Here is a 17523-nt window from a genome sequence, read left to right as displayed (position 1 = left end):
TCTACTGGGCATAGCACAGTTTCCCCATTGAAGGAAGCCAAACAGATATGGGGTCAGAAAACCTTATCTGTCACTGCAAACACATGAACACAGTACCAACATGAGGATAACAGGGAGGAATTACAGGACTTAACAGGACTAGTGAGGAGTAAGACAGTCTGGTTAAGGTATACAAGTAAGGAGCCCTGTCTGAGGGGGAGGGAGAGTAGCAAGAGAAGGGACAGACAGAGAAGGGGATCAGACAGGATTCCAACAGTCCTTCTTTTCTTCTCAATGCAGCCTAGGTGAGGTTCCAGAAAGGATCCTGAAAATCAAGCTCTGGTTGAATTTCTGCCTGTGTGAAAGGGTGAGGTGAGGAGAGAACTGATGTGTACAAAGGAAAGAGATAGTAGAGAACATCCTAGCCATAGACTGCTAGAATGACACACTGATAGGTCATTCAATTCCCAAAGGTGCCAAAGCCTTTGCCTGTCTGATGGCCTTTGCAGTATGTAATAGCATCCCTTTGTGGCAAATGGATGCTTCCAGGAGGAGAAAAGAAGCCTCTCATTGATAATTTTGATGGTTTTGGTGTAAGGAAATGTGATTCTCTGCAGATCTAGAAGATGGAATGAATGATGCTATAGGTGTATAGAGAGTCATGATAGATGATGACAGCAGTGTTCCAGGCTGTGGTAAGACCCTGACGATTGATTGCAGGAAGCTCTGCCTGCTGAGGAGTGGTCTTAGGAAGAAGGAAGCTTGTCTCCTCCACTCACAGAGAATTGGAGCAGTTGAGATTCTCATGATACCACTCAACAATGGGAATCCAACAAGGGGGAACCTTGAGGGTTCTACCATCAATCAACTTATCCAGTGTCTCAGAATTAGGAGTGGTATATTATGTTGGTAAAGAACCTTAAGGGCCTCATCTACCGTCATGGATTAATTGTGAGGTACGTGAGGGTCATAAGAAGCATGTGGTCTGTGACTGTGAGCAAGGGTGGTAGAGAAACCTGAGGGCAGAACTGTACTGAGTTTGTAGGGGATAGAAAGCCCTTGGGACAGGACTTGAGGCAAAAGGAAGAAATAGAGGCAAGGACAGGAAAAAACAAATGGATGAAAGATAGCTTGAAGGCTGTGGGGAATAATAGTTGCCTGAAGTTACAGACGTAATATGTCAGCAATGACGCATAGCATCAGTGTGTTTACATAAACAGCCTACAGGTTGGGATGAATTCAGTTGTTGACTAGAAGAACTAAAACCTGATTCAGATGCTGTGAAGGAGGCAAAGGAGAAAAACACATGGTGAAGAAGCCCCCTTGAGATTAAGAGGGTGATATGAGTTTTTGATAGTGTGGAGGCAGACGGGTGAGAAAGGAAGAAATAAGGGGTGGGGACCACTGAGTGTGTGGGAACCAATGAACAGGTAACCCAACTGATGGCCCTGTATGAGGGGATAGGAGGAGGAAGTACAGGAGCAACCCTTCTATGTCTTGAAGAATGGTGCTGTGGGGAGAAAAGGGGCTATGACAAAGTTATTCCAAAGCAGTGGACTCTAAGAATCCCTGTGAGAGGTTAGTCAAGGTAAGTTATTAGAAGAAATTGAGTCAGTGTCAGGGAAAATATCACAGGACTTGAAGTGGAAGGCAATGGTGAAGAAGAACCCTGTGAAGTAGTGACCAGTGGGTATTTGAGAAAGGATGACCTCAGGGCTAAGGACTACTAGATGGTTGGGCTCACAATTAGAAGTACCCCTGGGTTTCCAGAATGTAAAGATAGGCATGCTTTGGAGGGAGTTCTCAGAAATAATACTAATAGAAACAAGTTAATGAAACATGATGGCATTGAGACCCAGAGCTCTAAAGGGAGAAATGATTGTTTTGTTATCAAAATGTGTTCAGAAGGGTTCTTGAGAGATGCGAGACAACTGGTGATGACTGGACATATTTATGTCTCATACAAAGCTGTTATGCTAGGAACCTCAGTTAAGATCAAGGAATAAATGGGGGTCTCCATCAATTACAGCCTAGCATGAGAGGACAATTTGAAATGCCCCAAGCTTATAGTGTAATGCCCTCCCTGGTAAACAAAAGGGAGAGGAGGGAAAGATAAGAAATGAGTGCATGTGGATAAAGTCATGGAAGAAGAGAGTAAATAAGGGTGTGATTGGGGGAAACTCACATTGTCCTTTACTGACTTCAAAAGGAAGGAAATTCCTGTAGTTCTTCCCTGATAATGAGTTACAACAGGATTAATCAATTTCAACTGAATAAAAAAGAAAGAACATGGTTTTGACACATATCATCACAATTACCCTGTGTTCTGTGGACTCAGATGTTGTGAGGGCAAAGCATCCTGGGTACCTTCATTCATCAGTTGACAGCCTCAAAACAGAAAAAAAAATGGGACTGGTTTCAAGACAAGTTGATCATGAGACTTGTCACTCAATTTAGTCTCCGTGAGAAAACAGAGAAACCAAGTCTCTAATGGTACCTCCTGCTAGCAAGGACCATTAGTCCTAGAAAGAAAGGTCTCAAAGAAAAACACAGTTTTAGGTGTTCTTGAGAGTTCACTGTCCTAGAAGGAACTAAAGTAGTTCTGTAAACCAAAACTTATGGAAGAGGTTTATAAGCAAGAGAGGCAGAGGAGCACAGGATGATGAGTATGAAAGAGACAGAAAAGAAAACATCCAGGACAATGAAGATGCTAACCTTGATTTGGGGACCTGCAGAAAGGCAGTGGCTCTATTCCTTATCTTTTATGGTCCATCTCTACCAGAGCTCACTTCCTAATAAAGAAGAAAACTGTTCTTTCAGAAGTGCACATACAGACCTATGGGTGGGCTCCAGGATACTGACATCCTGCACAGAAGCAGCAGCTAGGGAAAAGATATGGTCTTGAAATGGCAGGAGCTGATATGCAACATCTTTGAGATCCTAATACTTGTTTGAAAAGAAGTGTTAACAGGTTAAGGGTTACTCGCAGGTTGGAGTCCCGCATACCAACTTTCATCAGAACCCCCAAGATTACTAGGATGAGGATCACCTTCACAGTCCAGTATGTACTAACAGATGTCAAGACATGGATTGATGTTTGTGTTTCAGGAGGGAAGGATGAGATTGGGAGCACAAGGAAGTTAAGAGTACAGACCCTTGTACAGTTAACAGGAAGACACATGTGTCCTTGGAAGTTGCAAATCCTAAAGATTCCAGTGGTGTATGCCAGGCAATGTAAAATGCATACAGAAGAGCTTCCCTGAGTGCCCATACTTGGTGTTAAGTGAGTGTGCAGAGGGAGATGGAGGGTAAAAAGGCTAGGGCTGTGAGAGACAGCATATGGGTGGTAGGACAGTCTGGAGGGGACAAATCCAAGGATAAGTTGAAAATATTTTAGGGAAAGAATTTAAGAGCCATTATGTGTATAAATTTAATAACAAGAGCAGAAGATTTTAGGGAAGAAAAGAACAGAAGATGAATAGAGGATGGGGAAAGTAAGACACAGGAAGACGTCAGAAAGCAAATATCTTCCTTGGCTGTCAACAGATCTGGTTTGTGGTGGGAGGTTCAGTTGTTCTAAGTTCTTCAGATCAAACAAGGAAAAGTATGTTAATGCAGTGAGTTGGAGCAAGAGTGGTTAGTGTAAGGTTGCAATGATCAGATTCAAAGTTGCCGACATCCAAGGAAATGGGCATGATTGGTCAAGAGGTGCATAGGGAATCTTGGTAGGTCAGGCAAAGGCCTTTTTATTGCTGCCAATGAAGAGACACTCCTCAGCTATGGACAGGCAAATCTCTGGAAACTAATTTTGGTGGCCTATGTGCAAAAATCTTCATCTCCATTCCAGCCATCCTATGCTTCTACTCAGATTCATCAGCGTCCTGTAGGGCATGTTGGAATCTCAATTCTGAAGAGAGCTAGGCAGTGATAGGTCTCACGAAAGTCTTGGTTACCGGAGGCAAGTATGGCAGAAACAACGAGATGAGTGGATGGCATCACTAAAGGATTTCAGGAAACCAGCAGTGAGACAGTCAGGTTTAGGTCAAAACCCAGAATCCTGTCTGAGAGGGAGGGACATGAGAAAGGTCAGCGACAGGGTTAGAGAGTAGACTGGAGTGGATGCATCACTCCATATCCTCTAGGATGCAGATGAGGCACATCAAGGTAGGTCCTGTGCAGGTGGAAGATTATTTAGTAACTACTGTATTCAGGTCCCCGGGGTCAGAGGGGACTTTTTTTTATGGAGGACAACTGGTACCAATGGGAGCAATTTTAACATTTGGATGAGATAGGGGTGGTTAGAAGGAACCCATGTGGACTCTCACATATGGGCTTTAGAGGGCTCACTGAAACAAGAATGAAAACAACATCTAAAGACACAAGAAGCAAGGAGTAGTCTAGTGGGTTAGAGATTGGATTGGGGGTGTGAGAATTAATAAAAGACTACAGGAGGGTCTTAAGAAACTAAAATAGACTTACTCAGTGAAGAAGGAGGATCTTTTGATGGGTTCAAATTAGAAAGAGGTGTGGGCAAAAGGGAGTGCCTATACATTAACTCAGGAGGACTGGGAATGAGGGGCTTATAGATAACCTCAGGAAATTTGATTAATGCTAAGGGCAGGAAAAAGTCCAGTCTTTATGTAGTTGGAGAAGCGGGCTAGATTGTTTTGAAGATCCCATTCTCTCTCTCTCTCTCTCTCTCTCTCTCTCTCTCTCTCTCTCTCTCTCTCTCTCTCTCTCTCTCTTTCTCTCTCTCTCCTTCTCCCCCCCTTGTGCGCATGTGCGCACGCACACACTTGCTCCTTTCCCAAAGGACTGAGAATGATAAGGACTATAGAAATTCTTAGGGCACAGCTGATCCATCGAGTTATTTGTAAAACAAATTCAGAGCCATTTTCAAATTAAATGGAAGGCCTGCACCCCTAAGTGAGGAAGGATTTTGCTTTGTAGCCTAGAGGCCACACTGGAAATAAATTTGTTAGTTGTGGGGAAAGCCTCTACCCAACATGTGGAAGTGTCTACTCCCACTACTACCAGGAAGTAATTGACATGGCCTTTTTGGTGTATGAACTGAACCATATGCAGATGTGTTGGAAAAGGTGGGGGGCCTAATAGGAGCTCATGAAGAGACCCTATGACAGATGTTACACTGTTTACAGAGATCCTGTAAGTATTGTTTCATATGAGGGTGAAATGAACACGTTTACTAAGGACATTTCAGAGGGGAAAGTGACCTCCTTCTTGGGGGAAGTAAAGGTTTTTCAGTTGAGGAGGAAGTGCTAGGTTTTTAAGATACCTGTAGGCTTCTCAAAGGTTGGCTTTAGTAGATCTGAGCTGTTTCAATGCTATGATAAGTTTGAAAAGGGGAGAAGAGGAGTCAAAGGTGAAAGACAGTGGGGCAAATTCTAGCCCTTGGCCAGCCAGCAGGCCCAGGATTAGGCAGTCTTTGCCCCAAAGTAGAACATTTGGCAATGGGGCTGCTTCAAGGACACGGGATACATTTCCTGGTAATAACAAGGTACCCTTTGAAGTAAGGAAACACTACACTCTCCAAGCTGGAGCGCTTGAATGAATGATGCCATAAGTGTATTTAGAGTGAGTATAGATGCTAACTGTGCTATATCTAGCCAGGTTTGGGACCATAGTGAGTGCAAAGAACTCAGCCTACTGAAAATTAGTCTAATAGAGGAGAGAACTTGCCTCTACCACCAGCTGGGGGAAGCAGTCAAGATCATCATGGTACCCCGTGGTGCCAGTTAAAATAACAATCTCAAATTGTTATCATAGCTAGCATAATAAGGGCCTTCCCTGAGAAAACTACCTTCAATAAACCAATCCAAAGGTCTAGGAATGGGAAGTGGTGAAAAAACCTTAATGCGCCCTCTGTTGTCCTAGAGTAATTGTGAAGTATTGGGCCACAAGAAAGACGTTATCTGTATTTGAGAGCAGAGTAGCTAGGACTGAGTGGAGGGCAGGGCTGGAGAGAAACTGCACAGGTTAGAAAAGGTGATGTAACAAGACTGGGAGCAAAGGGAGGAAGTGCAGGAGAGTGAAAGATAGCTACTCGTGTTGCACACGGGTGAGAGGAGAAAAAAGATGTTGAGGGGAAAGCAACTTTGAAGACTCTAGGGATGAGCAGGATGGCAGTTTCTAGAACATTGTGGCATAAGGGGCCGCATTAATATATACTTCAGTTTGTTTAGAGAAATACTGGTTGGGCTTGAAGAACTAAGACCTGGTTATGAGCACTGTGGAGGTAAAGGTAAAGAAAGGTCAGGAGGGGTGGGGAGCCCAAGGGCAGTTCCTGAAGGCCTGTGTCAGGGTGATGAAACCTCTGAGTGTATCTGGAGAGGAAACCAGATGACCATGAGATCATCTTTGAATGCAGCATAAAAAGGCTGGGAGAGACGCACAACGCTGGAGACCTGCAGCAGGAAGTAGTCTCTGCGACTTCAGACTGCAAGAAGGGCTCTCTCACTCTTAGGAACTGGTATCGAGTCCACAACAGTTCTACTATGTCATGCAGTAGAATGTTGTCGGAAGACGAGAATATTTGGGAGGAGAAAGAGGGAGAATGGGAGCAAGAGAGAGGAGAGAAGACAGAACAGGAACAGACTGCCGTTGAAGAACTTTTCCCAAGTGCTAGGAGCCATCACCAAATCTCCATGGAGAACAATCCAGGTAAGTCTCTGAGAGAAGTTAGACTCGTGGATGGTCAAAGTGAAAGGGGAAAGTTCCATGGTTTGGCTAGAGGATAATGGTGAAGAAGCAACTTTGAGTCCAAGACTGAAAACAGAATTGATGCCTGGGGTCTGTGAGAAAATAGTAGAAGGTCCAGACGGTGGTGTCCAATGCCTTTCATTACAGCACTCAGGAGGCAGAGACAGCTGGATCTCTGTGAGTTTGAGGCCAGCCTAGTCCACAGAGCAAGTTCCAGGACAGGCAGGACTGTTTCACAGAGAAAACATGTCTCAAGAACACACACAAAAAAAAATAGAATAGAATAGAATAGAATAGAATAGAATAGAATAGAATAGAATAGAATAGAATAGAATAAAAAATAAATAGTAGAAGGTTGGGTTATACATGAGTATATTAGGAACTGTCAAAAGGTCTTGTACAAGGTGATAGGGACATTGGGCTTTCAAAGAACAGGAACAGGCCTGTTGTTGTTTGCGAATTTGTGGGCATTAGGATATTCACAAAGAAGTAAGAAGTGATGGGTTTAAGTCCCTGCTGCCCGGCAGAGGAAAATGGATGCTTCACAATTGAGACAAATCAAGAAGGAAGTCTGAGGGAAATCAGCTCCGGGTGATGGTGTTGGGCAATTGTCAGGTGGCCTGTGTCCTATATAATGGGGCTGATTTTAGAGACAGAAACAGGATTGAGGGATGTGAGAGAGTCACCCTCATGTGCCATCTAGTACAGAAGGATAAATTGAAGATAATTTGATAGACAAGAAAGACATAGGACCGATGTAAAGTTTAGGAAGCAAGCCCCCTCCTAATAGAGGAAATGGACAGTGGAGTAAGTTGAGAAATGAGTGCATAAGACTTATGTTATAGAAGGAAAAAAATGAATGGGGTGTGAAATGTGGAATCTCGGCTTGGGCTTTCATGCTAGTGACAGAAAGTATGCTCTTGTGGCTAGGAGGGCAGTGTAGAGGAGTTAGATAACAGAAGCATTCTCCATTTTATTACCTTGTGCCAACCCTCAGAGAGCAAGGCAGTGGGGTCAAGAGCAACCGGTTGAGCTACCGGATGGGAGATGGTTTGGGAGGAAGAATCTGTAGAAGCTCTAAAGGTGGAATCTCCAAGGGAGAATGAAGGGTGTAGACTCTTTCAAGAGAAATTGGGTAGGGGAAAAGGACTGACACAGAAAAATCCATTGAAGCAGAAAGATTGTACATTGAGAGCTTCCTGCCTCTTTCTGGTTCTCGTCCTTAAAGTGATCAAGGTCCCTGAGAATTTATCAAGTCAGATAACCATTCACCATGGAAAGATGTTGTCCAATTTACATTGGTGCCAGGCCATTTCCTGGGTTATATTTCACTTTTAAATTTATAATTAAGAGAGGTTAGACAAAAGATACCTTAAAGGGGATGTTGAAGGTATTTGGAGAAAATTTAGAAACCTATGGTGGTGAGGAGAGCCCAAGATGTTCTGAAGACACTGGACCTTTGTGTGCCTATTACTTGTTAATATGTCACTTACCTATAGGACATTGCCTGGAGAGGTCATAAAAATAAATGACAGGCATCCCAGTAATGATTCCTTGACCTCTCAACCTGGGAAGTACCCCAGTTCATCTCCTAGTAACCTTGAGAGAGAATCAGACAGAAGGGGTCACTCAACAATACAAGTAAAGAGCAAGATGGCTCCACAGTGCCAGAGATGCTAAAGATGCTAACGAAGAGAATATAAAAGGAAGTGATGGAGAGAGGGGAGGGGGATGAAAGAGGAAAGAAAATGAGAGGGGAGAACAGGAGAGAGGAGAGGAGAGAGAGAAAAAGAGAGGGAGGGAGAAATATACTACCCAGAGGCCAGAGAGGGTCGGAGAGGGGCTAAATATTGCAGAGGATTTGGAGTGTCCAGAAGGGAGTCACCCCCTGACCAGGACCTGAAAACCTACAAAGTTGGCAACCATATTTTCAGTCTGAGGGTTGAAAGAAAGGAAGGAAGTAGCATGGGGAGAAAACCAAACACTATGCAAGATCGAGACCAGGAACAGCTATCACTGTCAGCTGCTTCCTGGGATACAAGACGATCCTCACTCTGAGGAGGTAAATTCACAGCTGTTTGGGCAGATCTGTTTTGAAATAAGCCCAAGAAGAACTCTCAGCATCGAAGGTGAGAGAGCAAACTTCTCCTACGGGCTATGGTTTTACCAGAGCTGTGTAAGAAGCTGAGGTCAGGTGGGCAAGTAATAATCATAGTTAAACTAGTATTGTAAGAATCGTATTAGTGGTGTGAACTTTGGAAAGCTGACTATGGGAAATTGAAACTGCTAGTCACAGGGAAAAGGGGCTACACAAACTGGAATTTAATGACAGGAGGAGATAAGGCATGAATGGGGGTTGACTCTGAGTTATGTTCTTGTTCTCTCACAAAATCATGGGCAGTTGTCCCTTTTTAGCTTTGATCTGGATGAGTTCTTTGGGTGGAAACTGGCCTTCCCTCACAAGAAGAGAGGGACTTTTTTGCTCCCTATTGGCCTATACTTTGCAGATTGGACATGTCCTGGAGGACACTTATGGTCCGGTAACCTTTAGCACTCCTAAAATGTCCTTGCTAACAATTGCAATAACAGGATAGAGTCCTTTGGCCCATAAATGAGCTAGTTCCTTGTGACAGTCCATGGTGGCTACCAGGTAGAGCCCTGGGGTCTCCTGAAATGTTGAGGGAATGGACAGTTGTGCCAGCCGTGAACTGACCTTGCTCTTTTAGTATACATCATTGGCTCTCTGGGTCTCCTTATGGATAGGATCTTGAAAGCCGTATCTAATAATGTGAAGCAAGAGTTTCACATCCCTTTAAACTTGTGTCTAATATCTGGAGAGATTTAACCTGTGAAATGTCCAGCCAGGAAGGCTTAGCTTTCTGACATACATCCAGATGGTTTCAACTAGTCTACTAGTTGAAAGCAAGTAAGGTTCATGGGAGCACCCCAGTGTTGTCTCCCGCAAAGTGTTAAAGTTACTAAGTTTCATAGTAGCCTTTACAAAATTCCCCCTCATAGACAGGATACAGTCTTGGAAACTTCTGCTCCACACCAGTTTCTACTTCAGTGGTCTGATACGACCAGAGAAGCTACATATCAGGCACCACACCATAACCCTGACCTATAACCATAGACTGAGCAGAGCCTGGGTGCTCATAAATAAGACTTATCAAGGAAATCAGCCAGGACTAAGTTTAGAGGTCATGGCATGGTGTGTCGGAAGATCTATTCAGGCACATTGGACATCTCCCTCACAAATGAAGATCATGTGACACGGCCATGGAGACTTAGAGGAACTTATAAGGAACCTCAGAGTCTTTCCATAAATTGCAACAAAATAGATTTAATTGTTGTTATATCTTCATATGCCATGATGTGACAAGCATTCTTGATCTGGGAGTTGGGTAAAATGGCAAAATTTTATGACAAAAAAATAAGAACTTTTTAAGAGTGGGGATCAGATTTCAGCTAGTTTTTGAGACCACACACAAGGGCTCAGTTGGAGAGAATATAGTGGTTAGGTCTGGCAGGAGTTGCAGTGTTCATCCAGAAGGTATTTCTTGAGGGCAGGGGACTTGCCCTGTAGTCAGAGGTGAGATCTAATTTCACCATACTGGCTTGTCTAAGGCAGGTTCTAAGCCAGGGCATCCTCTGAGAATAGAGAGCCTTGTGACTTGTTTCACTCCAGAACCAAACCTATTCAGTTAGTCAGGTTAGATTAACCTTGAAAGAAACCATAAACCAGTTGTGAGGGAAAGGAGAGGACTCATGGTCCTGGAGAAGATAGCAAGCAGCTTACTTCCTCCCATCTTGGAAAGCAACGGGAAACATTGAGACAGAGAAAATGAGAGAGACAAAAGGAAGAGTCTTCACAGTCCTTGTGAAGCCATTCTGGACAAGCTGCCAACCACATCACATGTTGAGAATGACTCACTGGCCTTGCAAACTTATAATGGACTTGCCTCTTTTCCACTGCCTACAGTTCCCACCAAAGCATAGCATTGAACAGAGTTTTCCAGTCACAAGCAAGAAGTACGCCTCTCCACCAGGGACCAAAACGAACTCCTTGATAAGAGATACTAGTTCAGAGTCAGCTCAGAAGCCGTTGTATCTCACTGAAAAGAACTCAAACCTACTAGGATCACCGGACTGGAAAAAGGCCAAAACAGGCACATAGACAGGGTTCTTACAACCACCAAAATGTATCAGAAACAACAGTGGTGAGCCAAAGGCACCAGGATAAAAAGATTTACCAGACAGTGAAGACAAGAAAATAGTAAATACCCTAAACTCTCTATCTCCAGTGACAGACTTATGCTGTCCTCAACCCTAGCCAGAAAAGCTGCTTACTGCAGAAAGTAGTGGTTAATTCAGAGACTCATAACTCTTCAAAATGCTGAGGATTAGCAATTGCAACTGTTTGGCAATATCTAGAACATCTATATCAACACACACACACACACACACACACACACACACACACACCAAAAGGCTCAGGGACTATCTTGAAGTAGGATCAGAAAGAACAACGTTAGAGTCAGAGGATGGAGAAGAGTGCTGTGAAAGGCTGGCCTCTGGAAGTGGCATGGCTGTTGTATACCTCAACTCAGCATCTGCGGTTATGGCGTAAGACCACCACAAGATCAAGGGAGTTAAATTCCAGCTTCCGTGCCCCACCCCTAGCTGAGAAGCTAATGGCAGTTGATGGCTACTGAGGGAGTGTTACTTCTCTTTGTGGGAGGGCTTCCATTTTTAGGTTGCCCATGCCACAGTGGCTGAACCCACACACACATACACACATACCAGCAACACTAATAGGACTTAGTGGGTTATATTTTTAAAAATAAGAGGATAGAAAAGGAAATGGGAGATATTTTGGGACGGTGAGGAGAGCTGGAGAGAAGGAGTACGGGATATGTGTGTGTGTGTGTATTATGTATATACATATATATGATCAAAGAAAATATGCTGCAAAGATAGAAATGCAGCAAGAAAATTCTGAAAAAAAGAATCACCACTTGAAAGAGAATAATAGTTTTTTAAAAGGAAAATTATTTATTCTTATTTCATGTAATTTGTGTGGGTTCATTTCTGAATAGACTAGTAAGCTTCTATTTTGTTAAGTAGTAAATTTTGGAGCACCAACTTTCTTTCATAAGACTGACATTTGGGCTGAAGTTCCTTGGAAGTTATACTCAAAGAGGTCTGTTTGCTCTTGCAGAGGACCCAGGTTTATTTCCTAGTGGCCCACAACCATTACCACTCAGATTCCAGTGGATCCAGGAATCCCATGGATCCAGTGGACCTGTTCTGTACAGGTACCAGGCCAACACATGGCCTGCATACATGCATGCAGTTAAACAGCCATATACACAAAACAAAACTAAATCACGTTTTTAAAAAGTTAGAGACTAAATGTTTAGCTAAGACATCTCAAGACACTGAGGTGACATTCTGATTGGTCAGTCTGATTTTGAAAGTGGGGGAATTTCTGTTTTTATCTTGTTGGGCTTTTTGTCTCTGCATCCATGTCTCCAGAGTTTCTGAAAATATCATCTAAGAAAAGAATTTAAATGGTTGGTATGTAATGTTCATCATGAACCCACACAAATTACCATTCAAGGGTCTTAAATCACATGTATACTTACAACTAAATACTAATTGTAAAAATTGCAAATAACTGGGTGGTGGTGCATGCCTTTAATCCCAGAACCTGGGAAGCAGAAACAGGCAGATATCTCTGAGTTACAGGCCTGCCTGGTCTACAAAGAGAATTCCAGGACAACAAGGAAGGGCTGTGACACAGAGAAACCTTGTCTCAATCAATGAAGAAAATGCAGATAACCCAAAGAAGGAAGACACATAAGTATCTGTAATATAATTTTCAGCTGCTATGCAAATGTGTAGTTGAGATATTAAAATTTGTGGTATAAAAGTGCAGCATCACATGTATAGTTCTAAGCCCTCCTTTATAATAGGTCATTTCCTAAAGACTGTTCACTTTTATAGCTTTTGAGATTTCTTTATTTTTATTTTATGTGTATGAGTGTTCTACCTGCATGGATGTCTGTGCACCATGTGTGTGCAGTGCCCCTGGGGGTCAGTAGTGAGCATCAGATACCCTGGAACTGGAGTTAACCAATGGCTGTGAGTCATCACGTGGGAGCTGGGAATGAAACCTAGATCCTCTGGAAAATCAGTGAGTGTTCTTACCTACTGAGCCATCCCTCCAGGCCCCTAGTTCACTTTTGTAATTATTTCTTTTCTTCTGAGATCATACTATAACTACATCATTCCCCCTATCCTTCCCGCCCTCCAAACTATCTTATATACCCTCCTAGCTCTCTTACAGGCCGCTTTCTCATTGACACTTGTTACACACATATATGTCTGTATATTCACTTTAATATTATTAGAAGGAAGCCCTAAAATAAAAATTCATTTCATTTATTAGGCAATATCACTGCAAGAAATTATTTTATGACGCAGAGATAAAACTTTAGGCAATATAACCGTGCTAAGTGAGAGAACACTAGCAGAAAGCTGATAGCTCATTTTCATTTACAGTGAGCTTGCCAATATTTTTAGAAGACATAATTTACAAGTCCTCATGATGTCCCTTGATGCTATTCCATTGGTTGAAATGAATTTCTAGTGATTCGTCTATACTTTGGCAATGGGTTTTGTGAATATGCGACAATATCCTTTCAAAGTGGCTATTGTTGAAGCTCAGTGCTGATTTTCACTATGCAAAGTTAACTGGATTCTGTAATGGACTTTGTTTAAACTTCATTAATAATTCTCTAGGACCAGAAGACATACCCCTGATAGCTCCAACCGGTAATTTGTCACCAATATACCTTCCTCCTGATTACATATCTCAGGTAGGCTAATGCGGTTTTTATTTGGTGTCTAGAACTATATTATCATCTAACATTTTTGCTATGCCAATGTGTGATAAGAGATTTTCAGAAATATTTATTTATTTACTTTATGTTGTCATTTCTTTCAATTTTGCTTTTAAATAAATCTTTAACTGTAATTATTTCAACTGATTGGCTTTAACCAAGCCTCCCTTAAATTGCCTCATAAGTGATACCTCATTGTTTACTGAATTTATATCAAGGAATATTGCATAATCTTCCCTTGCTTTGTAGAGATTGTTAATTGATCTTAAGTACCATTGTAATTCTCACAGTAATGGCTTCTGAAACGTACAATCTTTGGTCCTTAAAATGACATGGTATTTTCAACTCAGCAGTGTTTCATTCTTAAAGGCCTAAGAAAAACTTTTAAGACATTCCTCATATAGTTATTGTGTACCTAAAATGAGAAGATGGATAACACTCCTACTGAGAATAAGAAAATATCCAATGGCCTTGAAAATATACACTTAAGAAGATGTCCTGTTATCCTTCCTCAAAGCCTTTGCTTCATAACTTATTTTTTCTGTATATTGCATAGTGGTGTAGATGCAAAACACGCCAAAGGAGTCAGTACAGTGTATTTTAATTCTAAACAAAATTACTTGTAAGAAAATGCCTAATCAAAATACGAGAGCACCTATGCTTGCATTCAGCATTTTACTTCAAATACCTCAATAAGTAAATTCTTTAATTTATCAGAAAGATTTATTTTTACAACTTTAAAATGATATATTACTCATATACATAATATTCCTTATAATGTTCTTTATACTCAAAAAGAGGTTTGAAAATGAACACGATGTTTATAAATGAGTGACTTCAACATATGTGTATAATGAAGCACTTTAACAATAAGCAAAAAAATGGAAAAATAGAAATGGTTCTGGTATGTAGACCTTTGATCACAACACTTGGGAGGCAGAGGCAGGAAGATTTCTGTGAGTTCAAAACCAGCCTCGTCTACATAGTGAGGTCGAGGACAACCAGAGCTACATAATGAAAGACTGTCTCAAAAAGGGCAGGAGGGGATAATTATAAACAAATACAGAAAAGTCTTCAAAGGTATATTGATAAATAAAAAAGGAAAGTACAAAATAGGAATAATGCTACTGTGATATAATAAGAAGGAAAAAAAGCAAATTTTAGAAGTGTTCTTAATAAATTCACAATAGTTTCCAGTTGTAAAGCATTGAGAAAGTGGGGATTAGGAAGGGTACTTTTAAACTATATGGTACACATTAAGGTTTTGAAGTGTGCCAGAAATTACTTCCTTTAAACAGAAAGTTACCTGCAGCCAAGCATGGTGGTACATGCCTTTAATCTCAATACTCAGGAGGCAGAGGCAGGTGGATTTCTGTGACTTTAAAGTCAGCCTGGTGTATGCAGTGAGTTCCAGAAACTTCATAATGAGCTCCTGTCTCAAAAGAAAGCAATATACATGTGGAAAAAAAGAATGATCTTGCCTTCTAGATTATTGATCCTTGATGTTATAGCTTGCCAAATTAACAGGATATGGTATAAATCTGAAACGTAATGATTTCTGTGGATTTTACTATGATTCTGTCTTGTGTTTTAGGTGGAGGAAGAAACTGTGCCTCAGACACTTGACTACCACATGCCCCTGACTGCTCCTGCGAAGCAGGTCTCACCCTTCATAGCACCGCCACTGCTAACTTTCCCTCAGGCCTCTCAGCTTATGTATCCCCCAGTTCATGGGGAATTCCCAATACCTTACTTCCAAGAAGCTGCTCCACAGCAGATGCCACCACCTCCAGCACTACCACCATTACCGCTGCGACCACCACCAGCAACATTCATATACCAGGAGCATCATGGTAATATGTGCTTTCCTTCTTTTGAGATTTTGATTCTTTTTAGGTGTACAAAGTGTCTACCTGAAGCCTGTGCACTGTGTATGTATAGTGCCTGCCAAACCCAGTAGAGGGCATCATATGTCCTGGGACTGGCATTAACAGGCAGTTAACTACTGTATGGGGGCTTGTAACTGAACCCAGATCACCAGTGCTCTAAACCTTTGTGCCATCTCTCCACCCCAGTATGCACTCTTCTCTTTTCTTTCGTTTTTAATTTTATTTTAAATAACTGTTTTCCATTATATATACCAATCCTACTTCTCACTCTCTCCCCTCCTCCCATTCCTTCCTCCTAACCGCATCCCACCCCTCATCCACTCCTCAGAGAGGGTAAGGCACATTGCTTTGAGGAAGGACCAAGGGCCTCCCTACTATATCTAGCCTGAGCAAGGTAGTCCTCCAAAGAGAATGAGTTCCAAAAAGTCAGTACAAGCAGTAGGAACAAATCCTGGCCCCGCTACCAGTGGCCCCAAAGCTTGCTCCAGCCATAAAACTGTCACCCACATTCAGAGGACCTACTTTGGTCCTATGCTGGTTACTTCATCTCTGGCCAAAATTGATGAGCTCCCATTAGTTCAGGTAAACTGTTTCAGTTGGTGTACCAATCATGGTCTTGACCTCTTTGCTCATATTCTCACTCCTCCCACTCTTCAACTGGACTTGGGGAGCTCAGCCCACTGCTCCACTGTGTCTCTCAGCCTCTGTTTCCATCATTTGCTGGATGAAGGCTCTATGGTAACATTTAAGATCAGTCTGACTACAGGACAAGGCTAGTTCAGGCACCCTCTCCATTATTGCTTAGGGTCTTAGCTGGGGTCATCCTTGTGAATTCCTGGGAATTTCTCTAGGGCCAGGTTTCTTCCTAGCCCCATAATGGCTCCCTCAATCAAGACATCTCTTTCCTTGCTCTCCATCTCTGTCCTTCTCCCATCTTGACTGTTCCCATTCCCTCAAGTTCTCCTCGCGTTCTATCCTCCTCCTTCCCTTCTTCCCTCCCTTCTACCCCACCTGCAGGCTCCCAATTTTCCCAGGATACTTTGTCTATTTCCCCTTATGAGGGTGATTTATATGTTTCTCATAGGGTTCTCCTTGTTATTTAGTTTTTCTGGGGTCATGGACTATAAGCTTGTTATTATTTGCTTTACAGCAAGAATCCACTTATGAGTGAGTACATACCTTGTTCATCTCTCTGGGTCTGGGTTAACTCACTCAGGATGGTTTTTCTAGTTACATCCATTTGCATGAAAATTCCAAGATGCCATTTTTTAAACCGAGTAGTACTCCATTGTGTAAATGTATCACATTTTCTTTATCCATGTTTCGATTGAAGGTCATCTAGGTTATTTTCGGGTTCTGGCTATTACAAATAATACTGTTATTAACACAGTTGAGTAAATGTCCATGTATTATTATTGAGCATCCTTTGGGCATATGACCAACAGTGATATTGCTGGGTCCTAAGGTAGGTTGATTCCCAATTTTCTAGAAACTGCCATACTGATTTCCCAAGCAGCAGTACAACACGAAACTAGACATGTGGTGTTTGTGTACAAGTTCAGCATCCTGGAGGTGGAAGCAGGAGGATTACAAATTAAAGGTCATCTATGCTGGAGTTTGAGGCCTGCCTAGAAAATGTGATTTTTGTCTCAAAAACATGAGGAGGCAGAGGGGGGGAAGGAGGAGGAAGGAAAAAAGAAGGAGTATCTCAAAAATAAAGAAGAGCAGGAGTGGGAGAAGAAAGAAATAGGAAGGTAAGGAGGTAAATATGAGCAAGTACATCATATAGTTGTTAAAATGTTTTCATGGAATCCATCACTAACTACACTATAATGATAGGTGTCATTTGAAAGAAAAAAATTTATAAAAGTGAAAAAATATGAAGGATTTACAGTTTCTTAAAAGCAAACAGATTTGGACAGTTATTAAAGCTGAAAATAGTAGAAGATAATAGCATTTCCTTCAATGATTATATATCATGCATATATCTTAGGGCTAATGATAATCCATAGACATAATATATATAG

General features: G+C 41.9%; 1 protein-coding gene across 1 annotated transcript in view; it reads left to right on the top strand.

Annotated features, from left to right (window-relative positions):
* The first annotated feature begins 640 nt into the window (after positions 1-640).
* LOC119804316 (fibronectin type III domain containing protein 3C1-like) overlaps positions 641-17523 on the top strand; it is a 48378-nt gene continuing 31495 nt past the window's right edge. The window contains exons 1-6 of the mRNA XM_042054331.1: positions 641-875; positions 3088-3208; positions 8199-8340; positions 11921-12017; positions 13507-13583; positions 15202-15460. Of these exons, the coding sequence (XP_041910265.1) occupies positions 641-875; positions 3088-3208; positions 8199-8340; positions 11921-12017; positions 13507-13583; positions 15202-15460 (931 nt within the window). The remainder of the gene's footprint in view (positions 876-3087; positions 3209-8198; positions 8341-11920; positions 12018-13506; positions 13584-15201; positions 15461-17523) is intronic.

This window comes from Arvicola amphibius, chromosome X, assembly GCF_903992535.2.
Source record: "Arvicola amphibius chromosome X, mArvAmp1.2, whole genome shotgun sequence".
Taxonomy (NCBI): Eukaryota; Metazoa; Chordata; class Mammalia; order Rodentia; family Cricetidae; genus Arvicola; species Arvicola amphibius.
This window is presented reverse-complemented; position numbering and strand designations above follow the sequence as displayed.